This window comes from Electrona antarctica (genome assembly GCF_951216825.1).
Source record: "Electrona antarctica genome assembly, chromosome: 17".
Lineage (NCBI taxonomy): Eukaryota > Metazoa > Chordata > Actinopteri > Myctophiformes > Myctophidae > Electrona > Electrona antarctica.
The window spans coordinates 37,229,085-37,249,636 of NC_136798.1; the positions used below are offsets into that span (position 1 = coordinate 37,229,085).

At 45.7% G+C, this 20,552-nt stretch overlaps 1 protein-coding gene across 3 annotated transcripts in view; it reads left to right on the top strand.

Moving 5' to 3' along the window:
• The first annotated feature begins 7,852 nt into the window (after window positions 1–7,852).
• Window positions 7,853–20,552, top strand: part of trdn (triadin) — a 29,258-nt gene continuing 16,558 nt past the window's right edge. Inside the window, exons 1-2 of one of the 3 annotated variants that reach the window (XM_079526144.1) lie at window positions 7,853–8,262; window positions 15,871–16,075. In XM_079526144.1, the coding sequence (XP_079382270.1) occupies window positions 15,889–16,075 (187 nt within the window). In that variant the 5' untranslated portion in view covers window positions 7,853–8,262; window positions 15,871–15,888. The remainder of the gene's footprint in view (window positions 8,263–15,870; window positions 16,076–20,552) is intronic. The other 2 variants (XM_079526142.1, XM_079526143.1) reach the window with 2 other exon arrangements.

Sequence of the window (20,552 nt, forward strand, 5' to 3'; positions counted from 1 at the left end):
ACAACATGTGTTCAGATGGGGGTCTGCAGTCACAACATGTGTTCAGATGGGGGTCTGCAGCCACAACATGTGTTCAGATGGGGGTCTGCAGCCACAACATGTGTTCAGATGGGGGTCTGCAGTCACAACATGTGTTCAGATGGGGGTCTGCAGCCACAACATGTGTTCAGATGGGGGTCTGCAGCCACAACATGTGTTCAGATGGGGGTCTGCAGTCACAGCATGTGTTCAGATGGGGGTCTGCAGTCACAACATGTGTTCAGATGGGGGTCTGCAGCCACAGCATGTGTTCAGATGGGGGTCTGCAGCCACAGCATGTGTTCAGATGGGGGTCTGCAGCCACAACATGTGTTCAGATGGGGGTCTGCAGCCACAACATGTGTTCAGATGGGGGTCTGCAGCCACAACATGTGTTCAGATGGGGGTCTGCAGCCACAACATGTGTTCAGATGGGGGTCTGCAGCCACAGCATGTGTTCAGATGGGGGTCTGCAGCCACAACATGTGTTCAGATGGGGGTCTGCAGCCACAACATGTGTTCAGATGGGGGTCTGCAGCCACAACATGTGTTCAGATGGGGGTCTGCAGCCACAACATGTGTTCAGATGGGGGTCTGCAGTCACAACATGTGTTCAGATGGGGGTCTGCAGCCACAACATGTGTTCAGATGGGGGTCTGCAGCCACAACATGTGTTCAGATGGGGGTCTGCAGCCACAACATGTGTTCAGATGGGGGTCTGCAGCCACAACATGTGTTCAGATGGGGGTCTGCAGCCACAACATGTGTTCAGATGGGGGTCTGCAGTCACAGCATGTGTTCAGATGGGGGTCTGCAGCCACAGCATGTGTTCAGATGGGGGTCTGCAGCCACAGCATGTGTTCAGATGGGGGTCTGCAGCCACAACATGTGTTCAGATGGGGGTCTGCAGCCACAACATGTGTTCAGATGGGGGTCTGCAGCCACAACATGTGTTCAGATGGGGGTCTGCAGCCACAACATGTGTTCAGATGGGGGTCTGCAGCCACAACATGTGTTCAGATGGGGGTCTGCAGCCACAACATGTGTTCAGATGGGGGTCTGCAGCCACAACATGTGTTCAGATGGGGGTCTGCAGCCACAACATGTGTTCAGATGGGGGTCTGCAGCCACAACATGTGTTCAGATGGGGGTCTGCAGCCACAGCATGTGTTCAGATGGGGGTCTGCAGCCACAACATGTGTTCAGATGGGGGTCTGCAGCCACAACATGTGTTCAGATGGGGGTCTGCAGCCACAACATGTGTTCAGATGGGGGTCTGCAGCCACAACATGTGTTCAGATGGGGGTCTGCAGCCACAACATGTGTTCAGATGGGGGTCTGCAGCCACAACATGTGTTCAGATGGGGGTCTGCAGCCACAACATGTGTTCAGATGGGGGTCTGCAGCCACAACATGTGTTCAGATGGGGGTCTGCAGCCACAGCATGTGTTCAGATGGGGGTCTGCAGCCACAACATGTGTTCAGATGGGGGTCTGCAGCCACAACATGTGTTCAGATGGGGGTCTGCAGCCACAGCATGTGTTCAGATGGGGGTCTGCAGCCACAACATGTGTTCAGATGGGGGTCTGCAGCCACAACATGTGTTCAGATGGGGGTCTGCAGCCACAACATGTGTTCAGATGGGGGTCTGCAGCCACAACATGTGTTCAGATGGGGGTCTGCAGCCACAGCATGTGTTCAGATGGGGGTCTGCAGTCACAGCATGTGTTCAGATGGGGGTCTGCAGTCACAACATGTGTTCAGATGGGGGTCTGCAGCCGCAACATGTGTTCAGATGGGGGTCTGCAGTCACAACATGTGTTCAGATGGGGGTCTGCAGCCACAACATGTGTTCAGATGGGGGTCTGCAGCCACAACATGTGTTCAGATGGGGGTCTGCAGCCACAACATGTGTTCAGATGGGGGTCTGCAGCCACAACATGTGTTCAGATGGGGGTCTGCAGCCACAACATGTGTTCAGATGGGGGTCTGCAGCCACAACATGTGTTCAGATGGGGGTCTGCAGCCACAACATGTGTTCAGATGGGGGTCTGCAGCCACAACATGTGTTCAGATGGGGGTCTGCAGCCACAACATGTGTTCAGATGGGGGTCTGCAGCCACAACATGTGTTCAGATGGGGGTCTGCAGCCACAACATGTGTTCATATGGGGGTCTGCAGCCACAACATGTGTTCAGATGGGGGTCTGCAGCCACAACATGTGTTCAGATGGGGGTCTGCAGCCACAACATGTGTTCAGATGGGGGTCTGCAGCCACAACATGTGTTCAGATGGGGGTCTGCAGCCACAACATGTGTTCAGATGGGGGTCTGCAGCCACAACATGTGTTCAGATGGGGGTCTGCATGCAGCCAAAGGCAATTCCGGGGGTCGTTTACTTGAAATGGTTTAGGAAGCACCATTTCTCTATTCTATTCTATTCTATTCTATTCTATTCTATTCTGTACAAACTAATTATCTCTACCAGCCACAGATAATAAGCAACAGGCCTGTTTAATTATCTATAACAGCAAGTTATCTCTCCTGGCCAGCACAGTGTGTGTGTGTGTGTGTGTGTGTGTGTGTGTGTGTGTGTGTGTGTGTGTGTGTGTGTGTGTGTGTGTGTGTGTGTGTGTGTGTGTGTGTGTGTGTGTGTGTGTGTGTGTGTGTGTGTGTGTGTGTGTGTGTGTGTGTGTGTGTGAGCACTGTTGCCTACAAATGGTGTGAAAATGAGTGCAGTGTGTGTGTGTGTGTGTGTGTGTGTGTGTGTGTGTGTGTGTGTGTGTGTGTGTGTGTGTGTGTGTGTGTGTGTGTGTGTGTGTGTGTGTGTGTGTGTGTGTGTGTGTGTGTGTGTGTGTGTGTGTGCGCGCGCGCTGTTGCCTACAAATAGTGTGAAAATGAGTGTATGAGCATGTGAGTAGAACTAACTGCAGTGGCATGTGTGCATGCTGTGTGTGCATGCTTGCGTGCACTGCTGTGCGTGCGTGTGTGCGCGTGCGTGTTAATCCATCAGTATTATTGCTGCTGGCTATAGTTTAAATTTAGACACATAATGATTCCAACAGCGTGGAGACATTATCTCAAATCTAATAAACACACAAGAAGAAAAGACAGAGACAGACAGACAGACAGACAGACAGACAGACAGACAGACAGACAGACAGACAGACAGACAGACAGACAGACAGACAGACAGACAGACAGACAGTGAGCCAGTGTCTTTCTCAGGCCCCATACACACATATGGTCTGTGTCTTGTCTGTGTTTCACAAGGCTTTTCCAGTGGGATCGAGTCACGTGGTTTGACCAAACATATTTGTTTGATGGGCAAAACACAGCCATCAAACATGGTTTGGTCAAACCATGTTTGACAACGGTGCGTGCGTGCGTGCGTGCGTGCGTGCGTGCGTGCGTGCGTGCGTGCGCGCGCGCGCGCGCGAAATATTGCATGCCATCAAACTGAGAAACACTACTCTGAATATAACAAAAACAAAAATGTACATGAAAAATTTTAAAAACAACAAAAACACATAGTAAAGAGATTAATCACAAACGCCAAAAAATACTTAATTAATGATAATATTGAAACAAACAAACAACACCCAGAAAAATTATGGGAGGCTCTAAACAAACTTGGTTGCAGCAACAAACTTCAAACCAAATCTTCAAACTTCTGTATCATTTCAAACGGTTCCCTTATCACTGACAAGTTATCAGTAGCAAACGGTTTCAATCATTTCTTCACAAACATTGCCACACAGTTAGTAAATAAACTCCCCCCGCATTCTGGCCTGTACGGTTCTGATCACATTAAATCTCATTACGCAAAACTAGGTGCTAAAATGGACTCATTCTCATTTAAACCAGTAAAAAAACTGAAGAGGTGCTAAAAAAACTATTCGCCCTTCAGCCAAACAAGGCCACCGGTCATGACAATCTACCAACCAGATTCCTCAGAGACGCTGCTGTCTCTATAGCTCCCATAATAGAGAGTATATGCGCATGCTTAAAGTGAATGGCACATCGAGTGGCAAATCGAGTGGCAAAGCAACAGGCAAAGTGAGTTTAACATTGTTTAATGTTGTTTAATGCAATCAGATAAGACTTTTCTGTGTGGATGTATGGGCTGTCAAGGCCAGAAAGTAGTTTTTTGCCACTCAGTAGGCATTCCTGCATAACTTCCTGGTTTGATGATGATGTCACACGCATACCCTCTATAACCCACATCTCAAATCTATCCACAGGAACTTAAAATGGCGCGAGTAAGCCCCCGGTTCAAAAAAGGATGCAAATTAGACACAGGAAACTACCGCCCAGTCTCTATCCTGTGTTCTAGGTCAAAGGTCATATAGAGAGACTAATTTATGAAGTTAGCAGCTACCTAAGTGAGCACAATCTGCTGTTCGAATTCCAATCCGGTTTCAGAACACTACACTGACACATGCTTATTGTATTTGAACGACTACTGTACATCAAATGCGAACTAGACTCGTCTATAGGATATATGTGGCCCATGTGATCTCTGATCATAGCATGTGCCTCCTCTTCGCTCCGGGGCCTCCCTCATCATCATCATCATCAGGCCATGATTGATGACACGTCGGCCCAAAGTGAACCTATAATGTCACCGCAAATATGTCTCTGTCCCCCTTCTTTGTTCTTGACCGCTTCTTTGTCCTCGTCCTCTCCCTCTTTGCTCTCATCTACTGTATATAAAGGCAATGGCTCTGAAACTTTGTCATGTCAAGGACCCTACAGCTGTTGGAGGCCATCGATATTGTCCTTTTCTTTTTGCTGAGGTTTGCGTGATCTGCGCAAAAGGACAGTTAACCCATTTTGGGCGGGAACCCCTTTTGGTGTTTTAAACATTATAATTTAGCTATTGAAAAATAGCAGATCTACAAGCTCGTAGCGCGCCACCGAGTGGCGCGCTACGAGCTTTGTAGGTCTGCTATTTTTGAAAAATCGTGAAAATATTTATTTCAGAAAACTGGAGGATTTAGAAGGATTTGTCTTAAAATGTTGAGGTCAGGCCTAAATGGGTCAAATGATAAGGGACAATATCGGTGGCACCCAACTGTAAATGTATTGTGTTCTTCTGGGCTGCGGTGGACCCCGATCTAAAAACAATGTTTTGTGGCAGTGAACCCCCCCCCCCCCCCCCCCCCCCCAGAAGAGAAGAATTGTGTTGAAATATACATGAAATATACATTCCCCGGGACCCCACTTTGAGAACCACTGATCTAAGGCACTGGTTCTCAACATGAGGTCCGAGTACAGACTTCCGGGTCTGTAAATCTGCGATTGTACAAATGAGATTTTTCTTTTTCTTTTCTTTTTGTGCAGGATTGGCATAATAGCACAATACAGCACAGTATAGGCCGATATATTTGGGATTAACAAAGTTAAACATCGATCTTAAGTTATTTTGCAAATGGTAAATGGTAATTGGTGCATTTATATAGCGCCTTTATCCAAGGCGCTTTACATATAGATTGTGCATCAATTCGCCCATTCACACACATATTCGTATACACCGATGGGAGCGGAAACCATGCAAGGCACCAACCAGCACATCAGGAGCAATTAGGGGTTCAGAGTCTTGCTCAAGGACAATTCGACACTAACTTTGTCCGAAGCATTATTTGCTTTCAGTGCGTATAAGCATACTAAGCAAATGAGTCTCCTCTGTGTCTGGATGTGTGAACTGGATATACAGTGTAGCGTTACACACAGTGAGGACTGTATATCATCAGTGTATATTGTTGCTGTGGTGTCGGGCAGAAACCTCCCAACTCCACATTCATATTGTTGCTGTGGTGTCGGGCAGAAACCTCCCATCTCCACATTCATATTGTTGCTGTGGTGTCGGGCAGAAACCTCCCAACTCCACATTCAAACTATGTCTGTTTCCCTTGTTAATTAACGTTGTTTGTTAACCCATTTAGACCTGAGACCCGATTCTACGAAAATGTCGTCTAAATCAGGGGTTCTCAACGTTTTTGGCCGGGGACCCCCGGAAATGCTTTGGCAATGTCTCGGGACCCCCGCCCCGCCCCCTCCCGACCCCCAATATAAATTGACTGCTACAATAACCTTAAACCTTTTTGGGCGGGAACCCCTTTTGGTGTTTTAAGCATTGTTATAATTTAGCTATTGAAAAATAGCAGATCTACAAGCTCATAGCGCGCCACCGAGTGGCGCGCTACGAGCTTGTAGGTCTGCTATTTTTGAAAAATCGTGAAAATAAAATTAAAAAAAAATCTTTTTTTGTTTTGTTTTTTATAATTTGGGGACCCCCTAAAATAATTTGGCGACCCCCCGAGGGGTCGCGACCCACGGGTTGAGAACCCCTGGTCTAAATCATAACAGTTTCATGAAAAACGCATGTTTCTATATAATCAGTGCTGCTCAAACTTTTCCATGTCAAGGACCCCTAAATGATATGTCTTCGGCCCGCCGACCACCATCTGAAAGTGTTTTGTGTAGCAGGGACACCGCCAGAAGCAAAGATGTTTTTCAGACCACTGCTGTAGAGATTAGGTTTAGCTGTTGGTGGTGGAGTTATATTCCTATATTTCTATTGTGTTGTGCGCAATCTGCAAGAAAGTTGTGAGCTCTTGTAGAATGATTATTTTCCAGCTATTTTCAGCTACTCTTCAAGTCATCCTAAAATGTGTATTGTAATACAAACGTGTGTGTGTGTGTGTGTGCGCGTGCGTGCGTGCGTGCGTGCGTGCGTGCGTGCGTGCGTGCGTGCGTGCGTGCGTGCGGGTCTATATAAAGTGGTTAGGTTCAGTTCAGTGTTATAGCAGCAGCTGGTGTGTGTGTGTGTGTGTGTGTGTGTGTGTGTGTGTGTGTGTGTGTGTGTGTGTGTGTGTGTGTGTGTGTGTGTGTGTGTGTGTGTGTGTGTGTGTGTGTGTGTGTGTGTGTGTGTGTGTGTGTGTGTGTGTGTGTGTGTGTGTGTGTGTGTGTGTGTGTGTGTGTGTGTGTGTGTGTGTGTGTGTGTGTGTGTGTGTGTGTGTGTGTGTCACCCTCTAATTATAGCCCTGGCCAGCGCAGGCTCCCAGGGCAAGGCCAGGGTCAGGTTACAGTACACGCACACACACACACACACACAATACAGGTATACTCAAAAGGGGTCCTCACCAATGCTAATTTCTGATAATTTTTTAATCATGGGTTCAAAACATTCTTGTTTTAACCCAGCGGCCAATTGTACAAAATGTCTTCAAAAATTGTGTTTGGCCGTGATTTTAATGTTAGCTATTCATAAAACAGCAGCGCGGCACGGGAGCTTGTAGATCTGCTATTTTTTAACACTTTCTTGAAATGTGTGTGAAAGTGTGAGAAGTATATATACTGACTCAGAAGGTGTAAAAACCGTAATGAGGAATGGCGGTTTTGAATGAATGATCACCATCGGTGTGAGTCGACCGGCAGCTAGAGAAGGCCTCATGGTGTCGGACCAGCGGACGACGGGCCGCACTTAACTCTGGCTGTGTGTGGCGTCATCGTCACACCAATGTTAAGCTCCCATGTATACCGTCACAAAGCTCTGTCTGTCTGTCTGTCTGTCTGTCTGTCTGTCTGTCTGTCTGTCTGTCTGTCTGTCTGTCTGTCTGTCTGTCTGTCTGTCTGTCTGTCTGTCTGTCTGTCTGTCTGTCCCCTCTTCCTGTCCCCTCTCAGCTAATCTCTCTCTCTCTCTCTCTCTCTCTCTCTCACCATATGTTTCCGTCTAATTTGGGACATTCACAGGGGGGGGGGAGGGGGGCACTCTATGAATGGTTCAGAGAGTCCCCCCCCCCCCCCCTCCTCACCCCCCCCCTAGCTGTCCCACCCTGTGTCTCACTCCTCCAACTGGGCTGACTGACTGCAACTCTAAACCACAAGTCATACTTCAACACCAGAGGAGGCCGGGACAAACGCAGAAAACCCAAAGACATATTTTCCTATCCTTGGACTGGTTTTCTCTCTCTCTCTCTTTCCACCCCCTCCACTGGAGTCGTTTTAACTTTCTTCAACGGAGGGGAGTTTCTTCGAAAGAAAAAAGAACGTCGTTTGTGATCAGCTGGTGATTGGTTGTCGCCATCTCTGTCGCCCGCCATCTTTTCCCGACACAGCCTCAAGCGGAGCCGATATATATATATACAGACAGAACGCCCAGGAGGTGTACCGGTTTCCAGGGAAACGCCGTGGTTTCTGACCGAGACAGCCGAGAAGACAACGTAACACACAGACAGAGGTACTGTAAACACAGTGGTGGGAAAAGGTATACTTACATTTAACCCATTTAGACCTGAGGACGATTCTATACAAATGCCTTCTAAATCCTGACATTCATTCATATTCAAAGATTTGCGCCACATTTTCACGATTTTTCAAAAATAGCAGACCTACAAGCTCGTAGCGCGGCACTCGGTGCCGCGCTATGAGCTTGTAGATCTGCTATTTTTCAATAGCTAAAGTAGCTTAAATAGCAGATCTACAAGCTGTCAATTCTAAAAAAATGTCTTCTTAAATCACTGTTTCCCAAACAGTGGGTCGGGACCACTTTGTGGTTCACGACGGACCAATTTCTATTGGTCACGACTCGAGTAAACAAAAAACTAACAACTTCTTAATATAAAACATTATATTAAGAAGTATAATGGGCAAACGTCTAATGTCTCTTTTGGGTCTCGACCTGAAACGTTTGGGGAACACTGGACTGTATTGGTTCAAAACTCAGTCAGTCAAACAAAGGATTCACCAGCAGCTAATCATTGGACACGTTCAAGTAATGACATTCAAAACAATCTGATTCACTAATGTTTTGATGACGTCACATCGGGAAGAGTACATCTAAACCAATGATTTGTGTAGCCTATACTGTTACTACTAAACCAGGAAATGGGCTGACAATAACATTTATTTGCATTAGTAAGTCTGTGTATATAAAATGTATATTTCCCATCAAATATCTTAGTTGGAGCAACATTGTGCAGTGGTTTGCTTATGCTTATTTATTGAAACTATACAAATCTGAATGGCTTTGTCATTTTGCGCTCTGGGGTCTCCCAGGCTGTCACCAGGAACTTTTGTCCGGGGTTTAGAGACTGCCACAACGCAACAGTTACCCTTTAAATAAATAAAGAATCACACCCGTGTGAAGTGAGGGGCGCTCTTATCATCATTCACACGTCATCATACATCATCTCATTATGGCCAATCACAATTTAAAAAGTCATACGATTTGTCACACACGTTACCGCAGTGAAATTTGTTCTCCGCATTTGACCCATCTCTTGGAGCGGTGAGCCGCAGCCAAGGAGCGGTGAGCTGCAGCGTGCACCGCGCTCGGGAATCATTTGATTAGTAGATTTTACCCCCAATCCAACCCTTTGATGCTGAGTGCCAAGCAGGGAGGCATTGGGTCCCATTTTTACAGTCTTTGGTATGACCCGGCTGGGGATGGAACCCCGACCTCCCAGTTTCAGGGCGGACACTCTAACCACAAGGCCACTGTCTGCGTCCTCACTTTTGTCTTCAATGTTTGTGTTTACACATGTTTGTGCTTATACACAAACTCTCCAACTGTCTATGGAAATTAACTTTGTCTTCAATGTTTGTGTTTACACAAACCCTCAAAGCTGGACATATAGGAGGGGCTAGCGCCCCTCAAAAAAATAAAATAGAAACACGTCAACGTTTACAATTTTTTAATGCCATTTAGCCAGTATACGACCACAAATGTGACTAGCCTATAACCTGCTATAGCCTACTAAGCCTACTAAGTATTGAGTGCAAGTACCAAAAGTAAAAGCACTCATTATGCAGAATGTTTTCAAGTTTTCAAATATATAAAATCTCGCAGTGTCGCATTGCAACGTAATGTGAGCTTGTAGATCTGCTATTTTCAAATGGCTGCAGACAAGAGCTGAACGCTGAATGTATGTTTTGTAATAATTAAAATCTACAAAGTAACTAGCAACTAAAGTTTCCACATAAATGTAGTGGAGTAAAAGTACAATATTTGAATCCGAGATGTAGTAAATTACTAAATACTCAAGTAAAGTATACAAATACCTCAAAACTGCATAAGTACAGTTATTAAGTAAATGTACTTAGTTACTCTCCACCACTGCCGAATAGCAAAAAATACGCTCACAAAGAGTAGGCGATGCCACGCGTTGTGAGCTCCTAGATTTGGCTGTTTAATTGAAGTGAAACATAAACTACGATGCCATGTGGTGTGACATCTCAACAGATTCAGTCAATAAACTGATCCATCAATCAATCAATTCCGTTTTTTCTTTGCTGCACGAAGCATGATTTGAAGTCCTTCCAAAAACAAAGGGTTTGATTGGTTGGCGTCGTTGCCATCTGAAAGTGGACTTTATTACATGCGTTTTGCATCATTCTGCTTGGGGGGGGGGGGGGGGGGGGGGGTAGTGGTGGTGGTAGTGGTGGTGGGTGGGGGGGGGGGGGGAGCTGAAGGACACAGTTAACTTACGCTGTTTGCTCGCTTCGATTATCTCTATGCCCCCCCTCCCCCCCCCTTCAGAAAATACACATAGTGTTATCATATGGTGACAACAGGTAGGCTAGACTAGATCACCTGTTGCCAAGTTGTAGCCTACACACACACACACACACACACACACACACACACACACACACACAGCCTACTGTACATCATCATGTAAACACAAACGTGTGTCAGCGACAAGCAGCTGCTGCCACACCTGCTGTGTGTCTCCTGCCTGATCACCCCCCAAGAAGGAGACTTTTCGGCCGTGCATGCCTTACCCCTTTATCCCATATCCCTAAATGTCTTTTTGACATTTTGAAAATCATTTGTACATATAGTTCAAGATCTACAAGCTGCGTGTCGATGTAGATCGGCTATTTGAACTCATTACATTTGTTTTCCAAAATAGTAAAAAAAAAAAAAAAAAAAATGGGCAAAGAAGTTTAGGGATAAATGTAAGGCCCATTGGTCCGACTTTCCGTTAGTCAGACCATTACCAACACTATCCCAAAACCCAACCTAACCCATAACCTCACATGAAGCCACAGCACGGATTAGTTGTAACCCGCCACGCATGTCGGGAGAACACGGGTGATTTGTAACCCGCGCCACAGATTAGTTGTAACCCGCCACGCATGTCGGGAGAACACGGGTGATTTGTAACCCGCAGCACAGATTAGTTGTAACCCGCCACGCATGTCGGGAGAACACGGGTGATTTGTAACCCGCAGCACAGATTAGTTGTAACCCGCCATGCATGTCGGGAGAACACGGGTGATTTTTAACCCACAGAGTCTGAACCAGCCACAAAGGTCTGACTAATGGGATGTCTGACTCATGGGCAGTCCACGCTGGTTGTGGATAAAGTCCTCAACCTCCAGTACTTTAGTCAAAGAAGTATACACTGTATAATATGTCAAATATATATATTATATATATATATATTATACTATATATTATATATATAATATATAGTATTCAAAAGGTATACTGTAGGCCTATATGCACAAAAAAAACAATACTTTTATTTTTAATGTCATTGCATTGCTGCATAAACATGACATTGACAAAACACACGTATGCTCTACTCAAAGGAGCATTTCAGCCTACCGTATGTTCGACCTACTGCATTTGCATATAGGTATAGGCATGAAATAAGGCATGTTTGGTCATTTCAAAATAGATTTAAAACGTTTCTTTTTCATTTTTATGGAAGAACAATAATGGCTTTTCTGTTTCAGCATGCTAACTTAGTACAGGGAAAGTCTGTAGTTTCTATGATCTTGGAATGGCCGTGGAGGAGGGCACTGGTACAGCCCTCCTCTAAGGCACACATTTTTCCATCTTTAAAGGAACTTTGTTTGTTTGTTTGTTTGTTTGTTTGTTTTTACCCCAATTTAGTCCTTTTGCCAATTAATTCCTCCCCACACACATTTGTTCTGTGTGTTTTCCCTGCTGTCGCATCCTACCGACTCACCTATGCCAGTGAGGAGCCCCCACCGGGAGGACGTACAGCCTTCGTCCTATCTACTCCTCCCGCCTAACACTCCCCATGCTGACAGCTGCCGCCCCATGCAGCCTGTAGGAACACATACAGTGACAATTATATCACCCTATAACCCAGTGGTTGGTAACCAAATGGACCCTTATATCTGTAGATATTTAACTCTTGAGATTACGGGTCCATTTGGTTTCATTTTACGCTCTCATGAGTTAAATATTGTTAACTCTTTTTTCCCCAGGTACGTATATACGGACGTCGACGCTAGGTGGCGTCATATCCCAGGTCCGTATATATACGTACCCCAACGTATACTCCGTCTATATAATGGTTGAGGCCTACGGAAGCTTTTAACATTGGTCCGGTTCCTATGGCAGTTGAAAGGAGGATTTTCAAACTTCCATAAGTCGGACTCCAGGATCGCTGTCCTTGGTGGATCTTCCGAGATCCACATTTCGGATTAAACTCCGTCTTTTAAAGTGAATGCGTATGGTGGCACTGGAAACTGGGGTTTATGCTAACAGCTAGCCGCAATTATTAGTTAAACATCGAGTTAAACATCTCCTTTTCATAATTTAAAAGAAGTCTGTACAATTATAGAGAATATACAGAAGCATTGTTATTTTGATCAGGCTCATCAGCCTTTGCCTGTTATCTCTCCTAATGGTATACCAACATCAATACAGCATGGAATTGTGGACAAAATCGTATCCAGCGACAACAAAATACTCAAAGAGTCTATAGGCAAAATCTCATTATAATGAATAAATAATGGGCCTAATTGAAAAAGCTTGAAAACCACTGGCAGGCCTAACCCTAGCCTGGAGCTCACCTATGCTTTCTATGGCATAGGTGAGCTCCCGGCAGGATCCGCCGGCAGAAACTGCACAGCTGCTGGACATGAGACTAATTAATTAGAGCGACAGAGAGAGAGAGGAGTGTGTGTGTGTGACTGTGTGTGTACGGGTGTGCATGTGTGCATCAATTTAACAAAGGTGCAGACGATCAGAAATCATCAGAGAGTGATCGACGTTTGCGCTACTCTATGCCGAATTGAAGTGGACTTTTTTTTCTCCCTGGAAATAAAAACGTCTGGGTTTCCGAGGCTAGCCTAACCCTAGCCCAGAAATGTGTGTGGGGAGGAATGGATTGACTACATTGGGGAGAAAAAGTGGGTAAACAAAAAGATTGGCTACTCTAAAAACGAATGACAATACTAATAAATAAATAAAAATAAGTGATTTAAGTAAATGTTATGTAGGCTACTAGTGCATGGTTCCCGTCCAGCACGCACGCACGCACGCACGGACGCACGCACGCACAGCTACATTAGCTACTTGCTATCTGGATCAATGTGTTGTCCTGGTCTGGACAGCTACTGTCAGCCCTGCACTGGATCAATCAGCCGCTGCCTTAAAGCACACGGCACGCGCGCACGCACACACACACACACACACACACACATACACACACACACACACACACACACACACACACACACACACACACACACACACACACACATATGCACGCGTCAGTAGGCAGAGTTATGTTGGATCGATGGCGCAGCACATGAAAGGTCAGGCTGAACCGTGTGATGGCATCAAAATAAATGCTCCCAGTCAGGCAGGCAGGCAGGCAGGCAGGCAAGCAGGCAGGCAGGCAGGCAGGCAGGCAGGCAGGCAGACAGACAGACAGACAGACAGACAGACAGACAGACAGACAGACAGACAGACAGACTTAACACTGTCGGGCAGAAACTGTGCATTTAATAATCGGGCCATGTTTTGGAAGTAAAAACGTCTGTGTAAAGTTGCCATGGTTAATTTGGTCAAATTAACTTTAGGGTGAGGTCGTGTGCACGCATCTGTAGCCTATTTCCCAGGTTCAGCAAGTGATTTTTACTTTGTTGTATATCAATAAGACAGAGTTTAAGTCAAATTAACTCACTCTCACTGCATAACAATCTTATTTTGTTGGTGAGGAGAGAATGTCACCTTCAGGAGAGGAAACGGCTCTGTTCTGCCGCTTTGCTTTATTCCGTTCATATTCTGTTTGGAAAGCTGACGAGATAACACACTGACACCTTTCTTGTGTTAATTAAAACTCAAAAAGCTTCAAAGAGCAAAAAAAACCCATCATTCATTCATTCCGACGGCAAGCTTGGAATGTTTGGAACCGAATAGAAAACAGACCCAACGTAACGGTCTTTTCATCTTTTAGAGAAGTCATCGATTTATCTGGATCCAAACTCATGCATTGCTGATGTTCCCGTTTACTTTTTGCATTGACTCTATAATACGACGGTGTTCATTCTAGGGCATTCACTTCTAGTCATTTTTACTAGTTGACTAGTTGCCTAGTTTCCTATTTTTTTTTTTAAATAAATATTTGTACATTTAAAAACTGTGTACATTGGTGACTATAACTATAATCTACCTGATCTTGAGGCCTACAAAATCGGGGAAAGAAAAAAAAAAGAAAATGATTTTTTTTTTTTTCTTATCAACTAGTCGACTAGTACCAGCAAGGTCGACTAGTGGATTTACTAGTCGACTAGTAAACTAGTCGACTAGTTGCTTAATGCCCTAGTTCATTCTACATTCTGCAGCCATGGTACTATGGGTGAGACGTCACAGGCAAGTTTTAAAATAAATGTACAGTATACCTACATCTGAGCGTAGAAGTAAAAGTATTGGAAATGGACAATATTCAAGTAAATGACGTCAAGATTGTACTACCAGTTCCCAACACAGGGAACTGGTAACAGGTGTGCCACGCTGGAAGCTGGAGCCATGCCTACCCACTGTACCATGGTGCCTATACCTACCATGGTGCCTGCCTACTCCCACACACACAGACACACACACACAGAGACACACACACACACACACGCACAGTTGCACACGCACGCACGCACGCACGCCACACACAGCCACTCTCAAAGACACAAGACACATACACAAGGACACTGACAGACTGTGACAATTAAGAAACTGTGAATATAGCCTATTGTTTTAAAAGGATTCACAATCTTCCAAAATCTTCGACACCGAAGTTGACGCCAGACTCCTCCATGCGCAACCACAACTATAAAGACAATTAAGGGCAGTGGTGGTGAGGAATGTTTTCGGGATCATTTTAAGACGAATTTGAAAGTCACTGACAGCCAATCAAAACATGTGTGTTTAATTCTTGAGCCACATTGCCCCCGCCGGCGGGGGCAGCGGCTGTCCACCTCACGAACAGCTCTCAGTGGGTAAATGGAGACCCAATTGTTCTCCGGTTCCAACTCCGATGTTTTTGATTTTACCCCCTGGACCCCCCTGGGGTTTAAGAGGTTAAGGGGCGTCACGTTCAACTAGCCTTACTAATCTGCGAAGAGAAAAGCCTGGTCACAACCTGTGTGACCAGTGTCGGGCTGGGACATTCGCCAGATGTACTTCCCCCGGATATGACATTTTTCGACCAATCACAACACTTGTTTCATTCACAGAGAATGTAAATAACTCATTTGGTAAAGCGCCAACGTCATTTCCTTGAGCGCTACTTCCGCCAAAATCCTGCATGCTGCATCATGCAGCATGCGTTCAACACACCACTGCTTCATGGTTCTCTCTCTCTCTCTCTCTCTCTCTCTCTCTCTCTCTCTGGGCGCTACTATCCCTCTGCCAACCTGGGTAGAGCCCTGAGCTCACTGGGCACTGTGCCTGGGATCTCTGTGTCTCTTGTATCTGTCTTTATATAGACCTATTGTGTCTGAAATGTGTCTCTCTCTCTCTCTCTCTCTCTCTCGCTCTCCCCCCCACCTCTCTCTCTCTCTCTCTCTCGGCCACCAGCCAGCTGCACCTGACCCGATGGCGGGGGAGGCCAAGTCTGTGAAGGGCGGTCCTCCGCGCTCCTTCCTGGACGACCTGCTGGTGACCTTCAGCTGCCCCATGGCGTGGCTGCTCGTCATGGCTCTCATCCTCACCTGGTCGGGCGTGGCCATCGTGCTGTTTGATCTGCTGGACTACCAGACCTTAGCAGGTAACGCTGTGAAAGGTAACGCTACGCCTGCAGTACACGCAATTCAATTCAATTCAATTCAATTCAAAGGCCTTCATTGGCATGAGAATACATATGTTTCCATTGCCAAAGCAAAAAAGTGGAACAAGGTTGCCGAAAGTGCCTTTCTGTGTGGAGTTTGCATGTTCTCCCCGTGTCCCCTAGTGTAGGTACCCTCGCAAAAACATGCAGTAATCCTTGTCTCTAAACTACCTCCCTCTGGCCAGCCGGGGCGCCTGATGGAGGGGAAAGGAAATGGTCGGAATAACGTGTTCCTTCCACGCGCTACGTCCGGCCGGGGAAACTCTCCCCCGGTGAAAAGAAGCAGCTTGGACTCCTCATGCATAGAAGGAAGCATGAGGTCAGTCCGCTGCCCCCCCAGGATGGCAGAGGAAGTGTAGTGCCCAGGATTACATTAGATAATTGAAACTATCTGGGTGAATGGGTTGCAAAATCGTGGGATAAAAAACAAAGAAAAAAAACTGGAACAATACAATCAAAACAATCAAAACACTCCCAGTTCACACTTGTACCATGCAGACCTTAGCACAGGGGTGGGCAACTGGCGGCCCGGGGGCCACATGCGCCAATGTCAGAATACTGATATAATATTGGTTTCAGCTGTTTACAATTCCACAACATGCAAACATGACCCGCTTTAATTACTTCAGTCTAAATTAGTAGCTCATTGCTCAACACAAGCATAATTAAAAGCATTTGAAATTACATAAAAATGTTAATTTTCAGGATTCCAATTCAAAAATAGCAAAAAATAATTCAAGATTTAAATTCGAATATAGCAAAAATAGCCGATCTACAAGCTCAAAACGCGTCGCGCTGCGACGCGTTTTGAGCTTGTAGATCGGCTATTTTTGCGCCGACAGTAATATATGGCCCTAGGGAGTGAGTGTGGAAATATAGTGGCCCTCGATCTCCATCGTCAAAGTTGCGTTGCCCACCCCTGCTTTAGCAGGTAGCGCTACTGTATGTCTGCAGTACAACACACTGCCAGACCTTAAGCAGGTAGCGCTATATGTTTCCAGTATACACACACACACACTTGACACGGCCAATTTGGCAGATTTGGTTGACTAAAGAGTATGACGGAGAAGGCTTGGTTCATACATTCATACATTCATTCATCAAGTATAAACGTAACTTAAAGGAGCCCATTTTCAAGCTATCGTCATATAATCATATCATTAATTTTGTCCTCACTAACGCTCATAATAGGGCGCCATTTCTGTCTACTCACTCTGTGTCTCAGAGGAGGGCTGTGGACAGTTCAGAAACCCGTCTACTCACTCTGTGTCTCAGAGAAGGGCTATGTGGACAGTTCAGAAACCTGTCTACTCACTCTGTGTCTCAGAGGAGGGCTATGGACAGTTCAGAAACCCGTCTACTCACTCTGTGTCTCAGAGGAGGGCTGTGGGCAGTCCAGAAACCTGTCTACTCACTCTGTGTCTCAGAGGAGGGCTGTGGACAGTTCAGAAACCTGTCTACTCGCTCTGTGTCTCAGAGGAGGGATGTGGGCAGTTCAGAAACCTGTCTACTCGCTCTGTGTCTCAGAGGAGGGATGTGGGCAGTTCAGAAACCTGTCTACTCGCTCTGTGTCTCAGAGGAGGCCTGTGGACAGTTCAGAAACCCGTCTACTCACTCTGTGTCTCAGAGGAGGGCTGTGGACAGTTCAGAAACCCGTCTACTCGCTCTGTGTCTCAGAGGAGGGATGTGGACAGTTCAGAAACCTGACTACTCACTCTGTGGGCAGTTCAGAAACCCGTCTACTCGCTCTGTGTCTCAGAGGAGGGCTGTGGACAGTTCAGAAACCCGTCTACTCACTCTGTGTCTCAGAGGAGGGATGTGGACAGTTCAGAAACCTGACTACTCACTCTGTGGGCAGTTCAGAAACCCGTCTACTCACTCTGTGTCTCAGAGGAGGGCTATGTGGACAGTTCAGAAACCCGTCTTCTCACTCTGTGTCTCAGAGGAGGCCTGTGGACAGTTCAGAAACCTGTCTACTCACTCTGTGTCTCAGAGGAGGGCTGTGATCAGTTCAGAAACCCGTCTACTCACTCTGTGTCTCAGAGGAGGGCTGTGGGCAGTTCAGAAACCCGTCTACTCACTCTGTGTCTCAGAGGAGGGCTGTGGACAGTTCAGAAACCTGTCTACTCACTCTGTGTCTCAGAGGAGGGCTGTGGGCAGTTCAGAAACCTGTCTACTCACTCTGTGTCTCAGAGGAGGGCTGTGGACAGTTCAGAAACCTGACTACTCACTCTGTGGGCAGTTCAGAAACCCAGTGCCTAGCCGTGACATTAAGGTTTTGTAGTTTCCATTAGCTTGGAACCCCCACCGATGGTGTCATTATTGGTAGGCAGGTTTCTGGACTCTATGACCATTAGTGTGGATGACAAGGTTGAAAATGGCCGAAGTGCTCCTTTAATGGACACTCTCGTAAATGTCATTAGAATGCTCCTTCAATGTGGTACTAAGTGCTGGAAAAAGTACTCAAATGTTTTACTCAAGTAAAAGTATCGATCAATTCTTCAATGTAGAAACACTGCACTGTTGCAAGTATGATGAAATGAAATGAAAATGTGCTTGAGTAAAAAGTATAAAAGTATTGGCATCAAAATGCACTTAAAGCAACAAAAGTATAGGCTACTCATGCAGAATGTCCCATTTCACATGTATAATGTATAAAAGTCTCTGAAAATAGCAGATCTAAAAAAGCTAAAAAATGTTTTACTTCAAATGTTGTGTCAAACCATGTGACTCCCATTGGAAATGCATTACGAGCTTGCATCAGCTATACATCTCATACAACAAGCATACATCAATCTGTTGCGACCGTGTGAGTCGCCCCTAAGACTGGGTCTTGACTCGAGCTGTGCTTTAGGTATGTCTAAATCTAAGCTGAAATGAAGACAAGCTGGATATAGTGATTGCTCATTGTTACAGAGTGATTGGTCAGTAACAGAGGATTGTTACAGAGTGATTGGTCAGTAACAGAGGATTGTTACAGAGTGATTGGTCAGTAACAGAGCTCTATAGTGATTGGTCAGTAACAGAGCTCTCTAGTGTCTCTCCATCTCTTTAGTAAACAGAAATAAAAATTTTGCCAATTTCATCCAGAGGACCGTATAAGGATAATTGCGTCCCAGTTCTTTGTATCCTGTACGTACGAGTTCTCTCTCTTGATTGGGTGAAATCTGCGTTCTGTTTAGTGTTGATTTCGTCGACTAAAACTATGACGAAAAATGTTCGTCGAATACCTTTTTTCACTGAGGAAAACTAAATGGAAATTATAAGCTATGATGATGACTAAAACAACTAAGACAAATAACAAATACAAACTATAGACTAAAATGTTAAGGAGATACTAGTGGAGAAGAGATCCAGTCATTATATGTTTGGTTGCATGCTGAAAATTGCTGATCTGGATCGGCAATTTTCACCATGCAACCAAGTACAAAATCAACCATCAAGGCCCGCCAAAATACATTTCGGTCATCAAAATCAACTTACTCGATTACTGTCGACTAAAATCTTACGATATTTTTTCCCTTAACTTGTGAAATGGGATGCTCTGCATAATGACATAATGCACATTTGCTTTTGGTACTTGAAGTATATTTTGATGTCAGTAGTACTTTTGCACTAGTAGTGCACGTAAACAAATACAAATAATGCTGAACCGAGTATTTCTACATCGTGGCGTTGCTATTTTTCCTCGAGTGAAAACTCTGAGTCCTTTCCATCATTATCCTAGCTGTCTTGTGTCTCACCTCTACCATCACCACCATTACCACCACCACAAACACATCACATGACCTGTCCTGACCTATCCAGCAGCAGCACCCGCTTCAGATGTTATCAACGCATAATCACCAATATGTTCTTATCAGACCATGCAATGGAGACACTATGGACATGACCTACATACTGCCTACCACCAGTAGGCAAATATAGGAAACGCGGAAGTCAAATTACTGCCGCCGAAGAGAAAACAACGTGAAACTGCGATATACAACAACTTTGCTTTATGTTTACTTACGTGGCCGGGTTAAGACTGAGGTTAGGGTTGTGGTTAGGATCCTAACCGTAATTATAACTCCAGTTAGGGTTAGATAATAGGGTTACTATAGTCGCATAACGCATAACGCGACGTGGGACGATGGCTGACAACAAACGTCAAAATGTAGGAGATATCCATACTGGCTCCATTGCATGGCCTTGATATAAGGGCTGATGGCGGCTATTAAATCGTCTGATAACATCCGACACCTCCACCAGCAGTAGTAGTCATGCAGCACATCCACGCCATCCCATCTCTAACTCCACCCCCCCCACCCCTTTCTCACTCCCATGCTCCACCTCCTCCTCCTCCTCCTCCTCCTCCTCCTCCTCCTCTCCCATCCCTCCATCGATCCTCCTCCACCATCTCTCCATCCTCTCACCATCGCCATCCGATCAC